Consider the following 17,629-nt stretch of genomic DNA (forward strand, 5'->3'; position numbering starts at 1 on the left):
TGGGACTGAAGTTGACTAAAATGACTAACACTGGGCGCGACGGAGCAACATTACATGCCATTGTTTCTTTTTTTATTCCCATCATAGGAAAATCTGGCGTATTTTCAAGTTCTCATGGTGCATTGAAAAAGCAAGGCTACCTTATCAGCTCACTGATCTGCTCAGATATCCACTATACCAACTATTGCTGAAGCTGCACAAACATCGTGGCGAATTTACCGCCTCTTGCTGTGAATTCGCGCCTAGTGGTCGCGTCAAGCTGGCCTCATAGTTTTTCTTGCTGAAGTCCAAGGTCATAGGCTTCTCATGCTTTACAATTGAAGAAAAAAAATATAATTTCTATTAGTCTATATGCATGCCCTGAATTCGAATCGCGCTGTTTTCTTCACCATGAGGCACGATGCGGGGCACGGTGTTCAGGTGAGGGATCCTAAAAACTGTAATAGCCTTCAGAAAATCAGAATAATTAGAACTTTGGTTTCCCTTCCAGGTGTACATGCAAGCATATAAGGTTACAGCTTTCATGGATTCTTTTCAACACGTTCTTCATGAAGGAATCGCAGAATAGGCAAGTGGACTTCATATGTATATTTCGGGTTTTATTCAATAATTTTACTGGTTTTCAAACAACTTCAAAACACTGGTAATAAAGAAAATAACCGTTCCACTTCGTATCAAGGGTGGTTTTAGTTTCGATGTGTAACTTAGGGTAGAGGTGATAGAATGAGGAAACTACAGCTGCTAACTCTAAATGGCATGCATCAATTATGTCACTTTGTTCAAGGAAAAGAAGGCCCCGATATCACGAGCAGCTTATAACTAGAGTGCAGTCCCCTTCTTTGGTCAACCTTTTGTGGAACATGTTTCACAGTGGCGGTCTCAGCAGAAACCATTACCTCTCTTGCGGTGGGGTGAAGGCATTCTTCTCTTTGACGTCGCGATACACTACGTGCTTTGACGCTGGCCCACTGCATCTTGGTCAGCATCATTCTATTCGTTCTCTAAGATCACGCCATGCTTTGTACCTCGTCATTCAACTTACGGAACTTTTTAAGGGATACTCTATATCTATCTCCTTCACAAACACCTCCGACCACTTAGTATGCACCTCAGATGCACACGACATTGCGTATACGATATTAAAGGCATTGTATTATTGTATTGTATTGTATGCTGTACATGCTTTGGTTCTGATGAAGACATTAATGATGATTTTAATGCAGCGGCGCAGACGGAGCTGGACCTAGAAGCGTCATGGCTAATGTGCTTGTTAAGCACAAGTTGGAGCCTAACCCCTCCAGCCCACCTTTTTATAAAGGGTTATTTTCCTGTTTATGGTCGTCTGGAAACCCCAGGTATATCACAGCCATGTATGTTTCTGGGCTAATTGGTGGATCATAACGGAAAACCGCGCTAGGCCAGGGAAAAGCCTGTACTCGTTCGAAAACCGTGGCTATCAGACATTACAGCGGATCGAAGCCTACACATCCCGCATATGAATATGTGCTGCAGATCGTATTAAAGCGCGGTAGCATGAGGCAAGGTTTTTGCAGAAGCACGTTCGAACGTAGACTGTGTCAACGCCTCAGTCACGCCACACCGTACGCTCACTCAAGACACACCGTGCCTTAATGCGGATAGTTCGCTCGGTAGCCGTAAGGTGGTGGTGGTTCTGGTGGCGCAGATGGCGATGGCATTGGTATCGTAGACGGGGTCTGGAAAGGAGGAGGCCCCATGTTGCTACCGACGTACAATCCTTCCTGCGGGTAGGGTGGCGCTTGGTGTTGATAGTAGTTCTGCTGAGGGTAGGGCGCTACCGGTGACGTCATCGCTGTTGGTGCGGGTGGGTGCGGTCCAGGATAGCCGTATGCCGGTGCCCCTGCCGTCACCGGAGCCAACGGCGGTGGTACCAGGGCTTGCTGTGCTATCTGCGGTTAGTCAATACATCGATTTTTATTAAAAGTTACACTGCAACGGTTACTGTTTTCGCGAAGAGAAGAGGTTGTTACAATCTTTATCGAAGTAACCTTACATCAGCTACTAGGGGAAGTAGAGGAGGAGGAGGTTAGGGATGCATAAAAGAAGAACCCCGTAACTGTAAGTGCATAAGTTGAACGGATACGAAATGTCTGAAAGGAAGTTTTTTCGCAAGGATAAATACCACTCTAGTTAAAGCTAAAATATCAAGCTAATCGAATTATGTGTTACGTGCGAAAGTGTCCGCGTTATTATTGAAAGGTAGTGTACCTAGATAAATTGAGAAGAAAGCACCATTTATCGAATATCTCTCGGGAAGTCTTGGCTTCGCACTTACATCGGGCTTGCCTCAAGCTTAGGATAAAAACATGAATTACCACTTGATAAACATGGATACTGTACTGACTCATGGGCCCTTCCAATCGCTGCCTTCCGGCTTACACTACGAACTGATTGCAACAATGACTCTTGAATGTAGGTTGTGCGCTCTTTTTTCATCAAGAAAGGAAGTGCGTGTTTCTTTTTTTTTTTTCTGAAGAGAAAGTTTCACTGTCCGTCTTGAGCTAAGGTCAGGAACGGCTCACGTTTGACCTTCATTAAGCCAGAGGAGTAAGTTTGACTATAAGCTAAGACCATACACCACTCGTACGGTGTCACACTGTCGTATTGCCGGTCCGCGAAAACTGCAGCAACGGATGTACCAGGGGCGTCAATAAAAAATAAAACACAACAAAAAGCAAGTCAACAAAGCCTTACGTTTTGCTCCAGCATACAGCGCATACGCAAACTGAAACACACTATCAGCAAAACAGTTTTCAAGAATAAAATTAGTTACAATAGAGAGCGCGATAAATTGGTTGCGGCCGTCGCGCCATCTTTGCAGCGTTCAATAAGTTGACTTGGATATCGGCGCTGCTTGATTCCGTTTTCTCAAGGGTAGGGTCCCCCAACTTCTTTCTCTTCAGAGGTTGTCTCAGTGAGTTAAACGGTGATTGTTGCTGAGAGGTGTCTCTAAACGCGACCTAAAGGTAGCATGCACTCACTGAAGGCAGGAATTGGTTACGGTGAAGGTAACTTATAGTGTAGCCGTTGCCATGCCGTCACCTCCTGTTTGTGTTCACGGCTGGTTTTGTGGCTATTAAAAATAAAAAAACAAAACATCCCGTAATGCAACCAAAAAGAGAACACACCCCAGAAAAGGTTTAGTAACTTATTTGAATGTTTTTAAATTGGAAAAAGAAATGAAAATTGCACTCACAGTAATCGAACTCATGTTTTAGTGCTGAGATAAGTAGTGTTAATCCATTGCGCCACAGAAGCGACGAGAATTGCTGGCTTTACGTGCGATCTTATTCGTTCTGATGCGCCACCGCACATCCACCTTATTCGACGCACTAAAGATGGCGCGACGGACGCAACTGGCATGATCGGCGGATTACTGCAAGCAATTTTAATCCAGCAAACTATTTTATTGAACATGCATTATAATTTATGTACTGCATTGTATACTCAACAAAACACATGACTTTATCGACTTGCTTTTTGTTGTGTTTAGGTTTTAGAGACGTACCCGGCACTTCCTTTGCTGCAGTTTTCACGGAATGGCTATACGCGTAGCACCGCTTTTGACCTTTCACTGGAAGTGCGGCTATAAACAAGGAACATGCACACATTTTAAGAAAAAAAAAACTGTCTCCACCAGGAGTCGAATCAATATCCTTCCTATGGCCAGCAGCGCGCGCAAACCTCTACATCTCCCCGGACTCGTGCGAAACAGATCGTATTTTGTTGCGAAAGCAACACTACGCTAGGCGCTGAGCCACTTCGCAGCGCCCCCAATGAGCCAAGCTGCGCATGCGCGAGGAACGCGTTACGTCACACCGAGCACAGCTGGAGAGCCGCGTCGGATCCGCTGCGGACTCCTCCGCTGCGCGGGTGACTCAGAGGTACCGCCACCGCCGCTCCAGCTGCGCATGCGCCAGGAAAGAGTGACGTCATATACGGTGCACAGCTCGCGCGCCGGGGCCACCGCCGACTCCGCGACGCGCTGACTCAGATGTGCCTCCGCCACCGCATTCGCCGCAGATTATGCTTCCGCAATTCTACTCGGGATGGCCATTGGTCGAACCACGGTCATTTTTTTCCTTGTCTATACGTGAGGATAGTAGCAGCGATGGCAATGACGATACAGTTACTGATGATGATGACGCTGATGGCAGCAATGACTGACACTGCAGTTAGTAATAATGACATTAATGGTAGTCTCGATGACAATTCGGTGCATTTAACTGAAAATGATGATAGTAGCTATAGTGATGAGGTTGACGAGTGAAAATAAACGTGACCAAGCTTAACGAATTGCTTTCACTTCGTCTGGCTTAAGCATAGTTGAACCACAAAAAAACATTAAACCATTCTTGAAGCAGCACACAATGAACTTGCCACTCCTGAGTAATAGCTTCTTATAGTGCATGATCTGCAGTGTCTAGGGATCGGCATGTATTAAAAGTGAAATATTTTTATCTTACGTTCCCATCGAAGCCGGTACAAATGTTTTCGGTGCGCAGTACGTAACCCGATTTGTCTGAAGCTTTTTGCTCATTTCAGAGAAGACATCGCCGTGGTGGTGCAAGGGTTGGGGCACTCGACTTTTGTACCTGAGGATGCGGGATTTAATCCAGGCCGCGACGGCCGCTTTTTGATGGAGGAGAAAAGCAAGGCGCCCGTGTGCTGTGCGATGTCAGTGCACGTGAAGGAACCTCTAGTGGTCGAATTTCCGTAGCCCTTCACTATGGTGTTTCTCATAGCTTCAGACACTTTGAGACGTCAAACACCGTAAACGAGACCAAACATTTTAGGGAAGAATAAAAAATTCAAAATCTTTTACATGCCCCTTCCGCATCTTGTGTTATAGTGTAAAGCAGGAAGGATGCCAATTGTTTCAAACATCTGAGTTTCTCTCGTGAGAATCTGAACCTCAGTACAAGAGCGTTTTTCCTTGTACTAAACCTCAACGCGACCTGGATCCAATTCGCTGCATTGAATTAGCTGTGAAATTACTTAATTATTGAGCCGCCACAAAGGGCTGGAAACCGAGAAAATGCAACTGACTAGAAAATAAAAGTGCCAGCGAGTTCAAAGCGGATTTTCAACAACGGGACGAAAGCCGAGAAAATATGATGACTTCATGACGGGAGGATGTGGAGGGGGGGGTATCTTTATTTTTTTGCGATATCAACAGTTATAAGTACTTACCATCATGCGCCGTCTTCTCCGCCAACAGCACCACCATAACACTCCCGTGACCACGGCGATCGTTCCAAGGACGATCGCCACAATTTTGCCGGTGGACAGTTTTCTCCGGACCTTTTTCCCTGCACAAGACCATTAGGACGTATGAATACCACTTCAAAAGATGTCTATTTCGAATGCAGTTAGTGTGGCTCATATGGTACACCAGCAACGAGGATCATGGAGGACAAAAGTTTGCCCCATGTTTTTAATGCAAAACATTTTGCTATTAACAATCAGCATGAACATAGAGAAAGTATTTACACACTAGATGCAGCGATTCGAATTCACCGCCTAAATGTTCATCTTTTACTCCAATACTATATCTCTTACCGTTTCTGCCACCCTGAGGCTTCTTGAAGTTCTGAACTTCTCTACTTGAAGTTCTGAACTTCTTTAGCAACTGAACTTCTCTGTTCCCGTGGTTGGTATATTCCTTTCTAACTAGCAGCAGTTCGCATTCGGTAATTGTTTCAGCTCTACAGTCCCTGGCGTTTCATGTAAGACACTCATCTTTGCACCTAACATTTTACATATGAATTACCAAGAAGTTGAAAGTTGATAGAAGATTCCTACTTTCAAACAGATGCGGTTAAAACATGAGATATTGGATATTGATATATTGATATACCACTTAATACCGCAATGCCGTCTAGACTGGAATGAAATAATATCTGGTTTGGTTTGTGAGGTTTAACGTCCCAAAGCTACTCAGGCCATGAGAGACACCGTAGTGGAGGACTCCGATAATTTAGACCACCTGGAGTTCTTTAACGTGCACTGACATCACACAGCACACGGGCGCCTTGCCTTCGGCCTCCACCGAAAAGCGGCCGTCGAAGTCGAGATTTGATCCCGCGCCCTTAGAACAGTAATCGAGCGCCGTAAACTCTGCGCTACCCCGGCGGCGCGCTATAATATCTGTTTTACATCATATGTCTATAACCGTGTCTCGATGTTAATCCCTTGAATTGTAAGGGCGAACCTTACGTAATATATAGATACACCTGAGTGGCTCGCCTCGTAACACACAAATGTCCAGAAGCTACGCTTGGAAATATTGGCCATGATCGCTGACAGGGCCATTATTTCAGACCACGCTTAAAGGTCAGAGTTGCGCCGGCTTGCTCATGAAGCGTTACATCTAATTTTTGTGGTTGGTGCGTTTGATATTTCGTTCACTTCACTACAAGCACAGACGTCTTATGTCGAATTTCCTATTTTAAAACATTTAATCAACTGGTACAAGCAGTTTAAAATTGATCTCCAATAGCTGGCCGCATTTAGAGTTACTAGCAATAGGCTTAGTTTAACTCGTTCGTACTACTTGTTGGCATTCATCCCGATAACTTTATTAAACTGATGACAATTAAAGCACAATACTTCTGAAGACAGTTTCTTGCGCTACTTACAAATAGACTCCCCAGTCATGCTCTCTTGCCAACGATAGCACGTCATCATGACGTCATTACTGACAATCAGAGATCAATGCCGCTCTCTGGCTACGGACGTACAGGAGTATGATTAATCCTTAATAATGTAGCCGTATTCCGCATTCATTTCTCTTATTTTCAGGTGGCATGGACGCATATGAGTCTCCAAAACGGGGCGAGCCTGTTTATTTCAAGTGGGCAAAACTGCTGACTCAGGCGTCTACTCTGACCACATGTCAGCGCCACGAGTAGATCACCTTGAGGCTAGCAGCAGGGTGCAGCTGCAAGGGGTGCCAGCAATAGCATCATTTTACAAATTTGTACGATCACGACACAACTTGTGACCTTTCACAAGAACATACCGTGTCACTCTTCCGACCAAGCAAGTGCTCCACTCGAAGTGCTCAATCGTACCTACTTCAAAAATATATCGATCCAACTGCACTTACATTTTGTGCACTTGATAGCACTGCTCTTCGTTGTAGCGATTAGTTCAGTATTCATATAAGTATAACAGTACACATGTTATTATTATATATAGCACCCTATCGATTATACAAACAATTTGTAGATTAATAATGCAATGTAATGAATCCCTTGATCTGAAAATCCACCAGTCAGTTCAATTAATTCCGTTTGCAGAAAGGCAGTAGATTATTTCAGTGGTTCCACGCCTCAAGCGCGGATATTAAGTCTTGAGGATAATGGCACCAAAGCTTACAGCTGTTGTCGTAGTTTGGCTGGAACTGGCGCCTCATGGAGTCTTCCCAGTCGTCGCCACCTGCAAGCGCTAATTCCAATAGGAAGGCGATGCAGATGCCCCCTATCGTCCTCCACGTCCAAGGATACATGGCTCCGGGGTGGGTGGACAGTTTCTTCGTGGAAACCTGTGTATTGCAGTGGAGTAAGTCATAATGTTTCGAAATTGTTCTTATCATGTCCAGCGCACAAAATACCAACAGAAAGATAAGCCACCATATTTTCTGTATATATGATGGGCCCTTCTTTTCTGTTATGATAACGTCATGAGGACTTTTGTTTTTAACATATGTTTCAGTCTTATCGTTTTCCATCTCAAACGCACCTGGCTTTCGACGGAGCTGAAATGAAGAAATACCAACATCCATATAGTTCGGAGCACATTAAGGACTTTCATTGAGGCGGCGGGAGCGTCTAAATGATCCTCATATCTCGGAATACAATACAGAGTACGTGTTAGCTTTGGAGCGCCAAGGTCGATTCATTCTAATTTTGTATCTCCGTGCTCTGGCCTCAGGAGTAATCAAGATATTAATTACGCCGAGCTCTAAACCCGCAATCAATATCTCTTTGTTTAATAAGAGTGTTAATTTAGGTTATTTCCACTCGAAACTAAGTGAAATGACATCCATGCCTTCGGTCATTGAAATATGCTCCACAAATCATTAACCGGGACTGTTACCAGAAAACAAATTAAAAACAATTAGGCAGGAGGGAAGAGGGGCACTAAGTTTTATTGTTAAGGGTATGACCCGGCAGTTTTACGGCTCCTGCTCGAGATTCCCCCTTCCCGGACCATCGTTCGCGTACATGCTTTTTGCAGCTCGTGTCATCACTAACCTGTTAATTTGGAGCTTCATTGTCAGTTGTAAGCTACCACAATATACACAAGACCACTCGACTAGATTAAATCCCCACTGAACCAAGCTGTACGGACGTGCCTGCATTGCCCACGGATAGCACGTTGGACTCGGAATACAACGGCCCGGGAGGGCACGATTCCCCTCGCTCCCCACATTTGAAAAAAGAAGCTGAGATCAGCAACTCAGGCCAAATCGGCCGTGTCACGTGGTCGCGGGCAGTCGGACAATCATGCTCGGCCATGTCAACTGCCAACAACCTGCCACAGCACAGTCACAACGCCGATGCTCGACATTGTGGGGAACGCTTTCTTTACCGCTATCGCGCGAGAAATATCTTCGTAATAGTCAGTACCGAAGTAGTAGGAAGCATAGAAAGGAGAAACATTATAAGCATGACCATCTCCGGACCGGCAGGCTACATCAAGCCAGAAAAGCCTTCATAGTAATCACTTCATATGCAGCACTCAGAGCGGCAAGGCCGAGCCGATGCTAGTCAATCGGATAAACCACGCTTCAACTAATCTGATGAAAAAACATTTGTATCCGGGCTTGGCAGCAGCGTGTCTGTGGAAGCGAGAGTTCCGCCTCGGAAAGTGTTTTATCAGCGCTATCTTGAATTCCTTAGCGGCGAGAAGTAGAAGATAACATGGGGTATACAGCTGGTGTTTATAGGTCTCAGTGGCCACCGCAGGAGAAACCCGCACATAAAGAGTGCGTCAACGGCACCGCACTGATGGCGTCACTCTCAAAATAACTGGATGGGATTAATCCTCACGTTGATTTGCTTATGTTACAATGATTTCTACGATTACGGTTCTTACGGGCGACTTTGCATATTTAATACTGGCGGAGTGTGCGAGCCCACTTACAACATGCAAGCCAGTTAAGTTGAGATCTCTTACGAGCAAACATTTCGAAGTTAGCCAGGCGGTGCTGCTCCTTTTGGTCACGGTGATGGTAATGTGAAATAACTTTTTGATACTATATAAAGCTTGCCGTCTTGCAGAGCCTACCATAATACTAGATGACATCAGTGGCACACATGCTATTCAGATGGTACTGAAGATCACAGAACAAAAAGCAGCGTGATTATTGATGATCAGGTCACGCTCTTTTCAAATGAAATATTAAGCATCTTAATCTACTTCTTTTGAATTAGGTTTTAAGTGTTTTAGTTTTCTGATTTCACGGCTTCGTCTCTATTCGGAACGTTTTATTTGTGGTTTGTTATCTAATCACTGCAGAAACGGTGGCGACTATGATGTTCAATATTTGCAGTACATCACGTTAATAACATCATGACAAAATCGACCTTTTGTTCATATCAAAAAAGTCCGAAGAAAAATACTGACAAACCTGCACAATATATTTAGAAAAGATTATGAACCGCAGTATAAGTCATTTTACATGCATACTTACATTCACAAAGACCTCGAAGTTATTTATGCCTGTAACTCCTCCAGCATCATATCAGCCTTCGTTATCATAGACGCATAAGAAATGTTTATCTTCTAAGTACCCGCTCTAGGCTTCTGTGAAAGTTCCAATCATAAAGACCTCGAACTTAGAATTTATGCCTGTACCTCCTTCAGCATCATACCAGCCTTCGTTATCAAATACGCATAAGAAATGTTTATCTCCTAAGTACCCGATCTAGGCTTCTGTGAAAGTCCCAATCATATTTGGTGAGTTAATGTTGACCAAGTGGGCTACTTTATCTGTTGATGCCAAAACTTTGAAATGCAAATGCCTCTGTGCTGCTTTTCAAGGCAGTTGTGGCTGCCCTTTCGAACCCGTGCCCTCGAGCACTGCAGCAGCCCAAGGGCCATCGGGGTGAATCACATCCTGTTCAAGACCACCTGGCATTTTTATTATCTATCCATGGCAAGAAGCAATGTTCTGCGCATTCCCTAACAATTATTCAAAGGGGAGGCTCTTATAGAAACAGTGCAATGCAGTCTACTTAGCTCAAGCTGCACCTTTACTGTAATGGGCAACATAGCAAATCGAAAACAAATAAAAGAAAGAAAGCAGACAAAACTTCCAGCGAGATTCATGCTTTCAGACACGTCAGGTTCAGTGCATTTACATACGTGTTTCAAGATGACGTCGATCTCAACGATCTCAACTACGACGAGACGAAGCATCCATTTTCAACAAACACAGCAGAGGGTCCTCGAGCTTTCGCTCTCAAGGTGGCCAAGAGAGCAACACGATACGGCTGCCGATGCACGAGGCACCACCGACAGCCGGCGGGCCGTTATCAGAGCGTCAGTAAAGGGCGAACGATTGCGGACGGAAAATCCAGCGCCTGTTGCGACGACCGCGACGGATAGCCGGTACACGCATATCTCCGCTGCGCTTTTGTTCCTTTCTGTGTTACTTGTTCTCGTCCCCTTGGGCTTATTTCAGGGAAAGGAAGCAGCGTGCGTCCGCACGCACTGTGTACACGTCATCGAATAGCGCTCGCCTACGTGCGATGCGCGGAAAGGAGATAGCCCCATCGCAAGTGATGCTCTATGCGTGAAACTAGGCTGCAAGCGTCCTTTGTTTCTTTCCGGACGCGTGCGTCTGCAAATAAGAACCCGGCACTGTAAGCGGTCATGTGTTGAAGCGTGCTTATACACCGGGTGCTTCAGATAACTTAGACCAAGGTTTTAAAAAATGCTGTTTTCCCTAGCACAGTAAAACAAATTCAGAGATGTTCAGAGTTGTCTACGCTAACCTCCAGTATATTTTCGTTCTCAACAGTTGAATAATTAATAAATAAATACTAATTTTAGCTACTTCTTTAATTATTGGCTTGAGAGAAAAAGTGTAAATGCAAAAGTTGTGGGTCCTCGAAAAACGGATTGCTACATTGTTTTCATCAAGCTACAATTTACGTCGCCCTATATATAGGTCTTCAAAAAATGCTGTCACGTGACCAGCTCAAGTGCGTACAACCAGCTTCATGGCTGAGAGCAAGACTCAGAAAAGCGGGTTTTCTTATCTAGGACGCGTCTCTAGGCTTTGAAGTGACGCTGCAGTCACGAGGAAGTTTCCTTAATAATAATAATAATAATAATAATAATAATAATAATAATAATAATAATAATAATAATAATAATAATAATAATAATAATAATAATAATAATAATAATAATAATAATAATAATAATAATAATAATTGGTTCAGAGGAAGGGAAAGGCACAGTATCTGTCACACTTGTTGCTGTGGACACCTGAACCGCACCGTAAGGGAAGAGAGGAAGGTGGGAGTGAAAGTGAAAAGGGAGAAAGAGGAGCCGGTAGTGGAGGACTACGGAGTAATTTCGACCACCTGGGGATCTTTAACGTGCGCTGACATCGCGCAGCACACGAACGCCTCTTTTTCGCCGGGGTGGTGCAGTGGTAAGACGCCCGACTACTGTGCCGGAGTACCCGGGTTCGAACCCGACCTCGGCGGCTGCGTTTCCTTTATTACGCCGAGCGGCGTTTTCGGCTGGTAAAAACACCACTTTACGTAAACGATAGTTTGATGAAAACAACGTATAACTAGCTGCTTTTTAACAAAATATTCAAGTTTTGCATTGACACCTTTTCTCTCAAGCCAATGTTTAAAAATAGCTAATTATTGTTTGCTAACTAATCAAATGTAGAGAACAAAACAAATACTGGAGGTTAGAATAGGCGACTCTGAACATGTCTGAGTTTGTTTCAATATGCTAGGGCAAACCTGGCCTGCTATCCTAACTTGGCCAGCTATCCATCCTTCTTCAGTGTGTTTCTACTGCACAGGACCTGCTTTGATATTTCGACTTGGCGCAAGTCTATGTGGTTTTCGTCCTTCATCTTTTGACTGTTTTCGCGTTATGCTATTGAACATAAATTTTTACAAACTAAATTAGGCACCCCTATTTCTCCAAGTGCAGCAGCAGATAATGGGTTTCAGGGGGTGCCGAAAATGCTGTACAAAAATATCGAGCCGGGAAGCGTAACCTATATAGATATCTATTTGTCTAGCACATCAGGAGATCGGGAAAAAAATTTACAGGGATACTTGACGGGACCAAAAGCAAGTATATTTTTCTGATCATTACAAAGCGATCAAGCCTGAATTATTAATTTTGATTCCCGTCTTTCACTTGGCCTAAAAATTACACGTGGGGTGGAACTTCTTCATACCACGTGGCTTGGAGGAGGGTACCTGGGATTTAAATGCAGGGGTGGCTGTGCAGGCTAATTTGAATAGTAGTAGTAGTAGTAGTAGTAATGAATAGTAAGGAGAAAGATGAACGAAAGTAATTAGATCGACAGGTGTGACTGGGGAGGTTGTATAAATAGGTTACCAGACGTGGCGCAGGACAGAGATGAGTACAGAGCAACAGGAAATCTCCATTTGTCCTGAAGCGGACGCAATTCGATTGATGACGAATGTCTGAGATAATCACCACCAGCTCGATTACCCGGTGGAACATCCTTTCTTTGTCCACTCAACATTGCCCTTGCGACCATATACATTCACTGATCCCACGACCACGAGCGGAACATCAACGAGAGTTCAATAACTTGGGGCGCATGAAATGCCGGCATTAATAATATTCTTGCAAGTGAAACAGCACAGTTCCCAAAACATGGTTTATTTTTATGCCTAATGCAATAAAACATATTCAGAAACAAAACTATAAAGGACACTTAAGCTTCGCTTGTAAGGTTATGATGCGATAGTGTAGACGACTACCTTCCGTTTTAACCATGCCGCACGAACGTGCCCGGGTAGCCTATGTGTAGCGTGCACGACTCAGTATCCAAGAGCACTAGAAGATTGATTCTTTTTCCAACCTCCCTTGCCCCGCCGCGGTGGTGCAGTGGTAAGACGCCCGACTACTGTGCCGGAGTACCCGGGTTCGATCCCGACCGCCGGCGATTGCATTTCAATGCAGGCGAAATGAAGAGGCGTCCGTGTGCCGTGCGATGTCTGTTGTTGTTGTTGTGGCTGTAGGAAGAAGGAAAAGAAAATGCACGGGCCTGCTACTGGCTCTGTAGCGGAGCCAGCTCCGCTGCTTCGTGCGGACAGAAGAGAAAATAGAGAAGAAAAAAAGAAGAGGGAGAGCAAGACGCGCGCCACAACAACGGCCGTCGTCCACCTCCACCCCAGCGGTGGCGGTGGCGGGTGCAATGACGGCCTACAACAGATAAACATATGGTGGCCTGCTAGCCCCCGCCGTTAGCGGCGTTGGCCCACCGTCCCAACCCCCGTAGGGCCAGGAATTGCCACCAGGACCTCCGCACGTTGTTGTTGTTGTTGAGGCTGTAGGAAGAAGGAAAAGAAAATTCACAGGCCTGCTAGGAGCTTAATTAATTAAGTTAAATTGGTTCACAGGAAGGGAAAGGCGCAGTAACTGTCACACTTGCTCTGTGGACACCCGAACCGCGCCGTAAGGGAAGGGAGGGAGGTGGGAATGAAAGTGGAAAGCGAGAAAGAGGAGCCGTAGTGGAGGGCTACGGAGTAATTTCGACCACCTGGGGATCTTTAACGTGCGCTGACATCGCACAGCACACGGACGCCACTTCGTTTCGCCTCCATCGAAACGCAGCCGCCGCGGTCGGGTTCGAACCCGGGAACTCCGGCACAGTAGTCGGGCGTCTTACCACTACACCACCCCGGCGGGGCGCTAGGAGCTGAGCCACCTCCGCTTCCCGATTTATGAGCTGAGCCACCTCCGCTTCCTGATTTATTTATAGGAAAGGAAAGGCGCGGTAACCGTCTCGCTTGTTTTCTGTGGACACCGCAACCGCGCCGTAAGGGAAGGGAGGAAGGTGGGAGTGAAAGTGGAAAGGGAGAAAGAGGAGCCGTAGTGGAGGGTTACGGAGTAATTTCGACCACCTGGGGATCTTTAACGTGCGATGACATCCCACAGCACACGGACGCCTCTTCGTTTCGCCTTACCTCGTGCGGACAGAAGAGAAAATAGAGAAGAAAGGAAAAAGAAGAGGGAGCGAAAGACACGCGCCACAACAACAGCCATCGTTCACCACCACCGAAGCGGTGGCGGGTGCAATGACGGCCTACAACAGATAAAAATCAGTGACAGGCTAGCCCCCGCCGCAGGCGGTGACCTACCTGTCCCAGCCCCATCACGCCAAGACCTGTGCGAGCCCAATCAGGGCAAGACCTGTGCGATGTCTCTGCACGTTACGTCCCCGGGTGGTTGAAATTATCCATAGCCCTCCACTACGGCTCTTTTTTCTCTTTTCACTTTCAGTTCCCTTCCTGCCTTCTCTTACGGCGTGGTTGAGGTGTCCTCAGAGCAAGTGTGGGAGATACTGCGCCTTTCCTTTCCCATGAACCAATTATTATTATTATTATTATTATTATTATTATTATTATTATTATTATTATTATTATTATTATTATTATTATTATATTATTATTATTATTATTATTATTATTATTATTATTATTATTATTATTATTATTATTATTATTCCAACCTCCCACCTTAAATGAGCAACCCTAGTTGGCAGCTCTTCCTTTCTGATGTCGTGTGGTGCTGATTTGAGTCGCATAAACCATTTAAAAATCAGAGCTTTTGTATCACACCAGTCGCGAAACTGTGCTTCAAATATTTTTGTATGTTTTTTTCGGGAGCCTATCGGGCGCCATCTGGAAGCGGCACATAGAAGCGGTTTGCCATTGCTGTTAGCTTAGTGCCCTGCTAGACCATGTCGGAGTCTGGCGCCCTCACCTAACCCATCCCCTTCCCCTCTAAGCCTCCGGTCGTCCTCATGAATAAAGGTTTATGACCGGAGGCTTAGAGGGGAAGGGAATGGGTCATCCTCATGAATAAAGGTTTATATTGCGCAGCTGCGCCATTGTTATTGAGAAGGGGGCTGGGCCAGGTAGGTCACCGCCGTTTGCGGCGGGGCTATCCTGCCACCGAATTTTTATCTGTTGTAGGCCGTCATTGCACCCGCCACCGTTTCGGTGGTGGATGACGGCTGTTGTTGCGGCGCGCGTCTTCCTCTCGCTCTTCCTTTTCTTTTGCTCTATTCTCTCTTCTGTCTGTACGAGGCAGCGGAGGTGGATCAGCTACAGAGCCAGTAGCAGGCCCGTGCATTTTCTTTTCCTTCTTCCTACAGCCACAACAATAAAGGTTTATGAATGAATGAATGCATAGACTTTTGGAAATCACATTTCCTCTCTTTTTTTATTTTAATTAACTATATGGCTGTTATTTTTAAGAATGTTTGCTACTGCAAGTATTCTAGTAATATTATTTTCAATGCTGGTTGTGCATTTATCAACAATCTGAAAGTTTGCAACTTAGATGCAGTTTGCTTTAATGGCGCGGGCGACACCGCTATTCGTATACTACCAAATTTTGACCAATCAAAACCACCGTTCTTTATTACATGGGCCCTATGGGGAGTTTCACAACTGATAGTATTGAAGAGCTCTGTCTAAAAATGAGTGCCGGCCACGTCAGCTGCCAGCTACCGCCTGGCCGCGTCACGTCCGTGATTTTTTCGCTCACAACACCGGCGCCGGATTTTCTTCGCGATGGCTCCTTTAACGTTCTCGGTACTGAAGGAGGTATCATAGACATAGGCAGCACTGGGCAGCACCGATGCTCACTTAGGTACTAATATTTCAATCGCAACAACGACGGCACACAGACATAGAGACGACAGGACATGCGCTTCTTGCAACAATTTTCTTATTCACCGTTCACCAGTATATCGCTGTTCACCGTTATATCTGTGTTATATCAATTCACCGTTATATCTGTGCCCTGTCTGCGCTGACATGCGGAATGAAAGCTGGAGATTTTGCGGCCACTTAGGCTTTATATGTAACGACAAAAACAGACCTGAAGCGAGCATATGAGGAGGGTTAACCGCTTCGCTCTCAAAATATCTTTTGTCGCTAATACTATTGCCGAGAAACATTGAATGTTAGAGATATTTCCTCTCTCAATCATGCGCTCTCGCCAAAATGCTCAGAGTTGTTTAATTCTCAGAGTACCTCCGAATCTCCGCAAACACTTCTAGTATTGCCAGCTGCCGCTCGCATCGCGTGGGGATCAGCACTCAAAGTCACCGCTGATATTTTCAATATTCAGTACATCGGCTGATTGATTTCGTATTGTCGAAGGAAGCGGTATGAACCCAGGAAGCATTTCCTAGTTCATATTTTTCTTCGCGCAAATTCTCTTTGGACTCTCTACTTTTCCAGAAAATACTGATTTAAAACCGAAACAAAGTTACGAGGTGCTCGTAACTGGCGGCCGAGGGATTGCGCTAGTTGCTTATATGCAAAAGGTTAGGCCTAAACGGTTCAACTATATTGAAGGGTTCTGTGGCTGTGCCTAAACAAAAATTGCGACATCTCTCAACTGCCAATTTTAATCTTGTACTGGGTTATTTCGCCATTCATTCTTTTCATAAAATTATTCATCGCTATTTTTCTGGCTGGCTCTTGTCAGCGGCCACGATCCAGCATTATGGACAATGATGAAGCAGCCCGAGAATGACTCTGAACGTTTTCGCTTCAGAGAAGGATACAATTATAAATACCCAGGACACATTGGGATTTACTTTCATCATCGTCATCATCATAATCAGTCTGACTATACCCACTGCAGGGCGAAGGCCTCTTCCATATTTCTCCACTTAACCCGGTTCTGTGCTAGCTGCATCCACTTGACCCCTGCGAACTTCTTAACCTCGTCATCCCACCTAACTTTCTGCCGCCCCTTGCTACGCTTTCCTTCCCTTGGAATCCAGTTTGTTAACCTAAGCGACCATTGGTTATCCTCTCTTCGCACTACGTGTTCTGCCCATGCCCATTTCTCCTTCTTAATTTCCACTATAGAATGTCGGTAACTTCAGTTATTTCTCTGACCCACACTGCACGCTTCCTATCTCTTAATGTTACCCCTACCATTTTTCGTTCCATAGCCTTCTGAGTTGTCCTCAACTTAAGTAGCACCCTCTTGGTTAGCCTCCACGTTTCAACCCCATAGGTGAGTACAGGTAAGATGCAACTGTTATATAATTTCCTCTTTAGCGATACCGGTAAGCTGCTAGTCATAATATGTGAGTGCTTGCCAAATGCGCTCCATCCCAATCTTATTCTTCTTGTTATTTCTTTTTCATGGTCAGGATCTGCGGTTACTACCTGTCCTAAGTAGACATATTCGCCTACTACTTCCAGTACTTCGCTACCTAATGTAAACTGCTGTTCCTTCCCGAGGCTATTGAACATTACCTTAGTCTTCTGCATATTGATTTTCAAGCCTACCTTTCTACTTTTACTGT

The 17,629-nt window shown here is 45.1% G+C and overlaps 1 protein-coding gene across 1 annotated transcript; it reads right to left on the minus strand.

Moving 5' to 3' along the window:
* Positions 1 to 816: 816 nt before the first annotated feature.
* Positions 817 to 10,711, minus strand: LOC146181838 (uncharacterized). Its single transcript, XM_084576845.1, has 4 exons — positions 10,417 to 10,711; positions 7,423 to 7,588; positions 5,233 to 5,351; positions 817 to 1,928 (listed from the first exon to the last, which is right to left on the minus strand). The coding sequence occupies exons 1-4, from the start codon at positions 10,468 to 10,470 to the stop codon at positions 1,629 to 1,631; spliced, it is 639 nt and encodes a 212-aa protein (XP_084432971.1). The 5' UTR covers positions 10,471 to 10,711; the 3' UTR covers positions 817 to 1,628.
* Between the last annotated feature and the right edge of the window lie 6,918 nt (positions 10,712 to 17,629).

Source organism: Amblyomma maculatum, chromosome 8 (assembly GCF_055883805.1).
Source record: "Amblyomma maculatum isolate TAMU_Amacu chromosome 8, ASM5588380v1, whole genome shotgun sequence".
Taxonomy (NCBI): domain Eukaryota; kingdom Metazoa; phylum Arthropoda; class Arachnida; order Ixodida; family Ixodidae; genus Amblyomma; species Amblyomma maculatum.

What these genes read in the sequence shown, in the direction of transcription:
- LOC146181838 (XM_084576845.1), bottom strand. Translation starts at nt 10,470, where the DNA reads ATGCTTCGTCTCGTCGTAGTTGAGATCGTTGAGATCGACGTCATCTTG. An exon ending in TCGACGTCATCTTGAAACAC is followed by an intron (nt 7,589 to 10,416) that starts GTATGTAAATGC and finishes TGCAATACACAG; the next exon opens with GTTTCCACGAAGAAACTGTC. An exon ending in GCCAAACTACGACAACAGCT is followed by an intron (nt 5,352 to 7,422) that starts GTAAGCTTTGGT and finishes GGTCTTGTGCAG; the next exon opens with GGAAAAAGGTCCGGAGAAAA.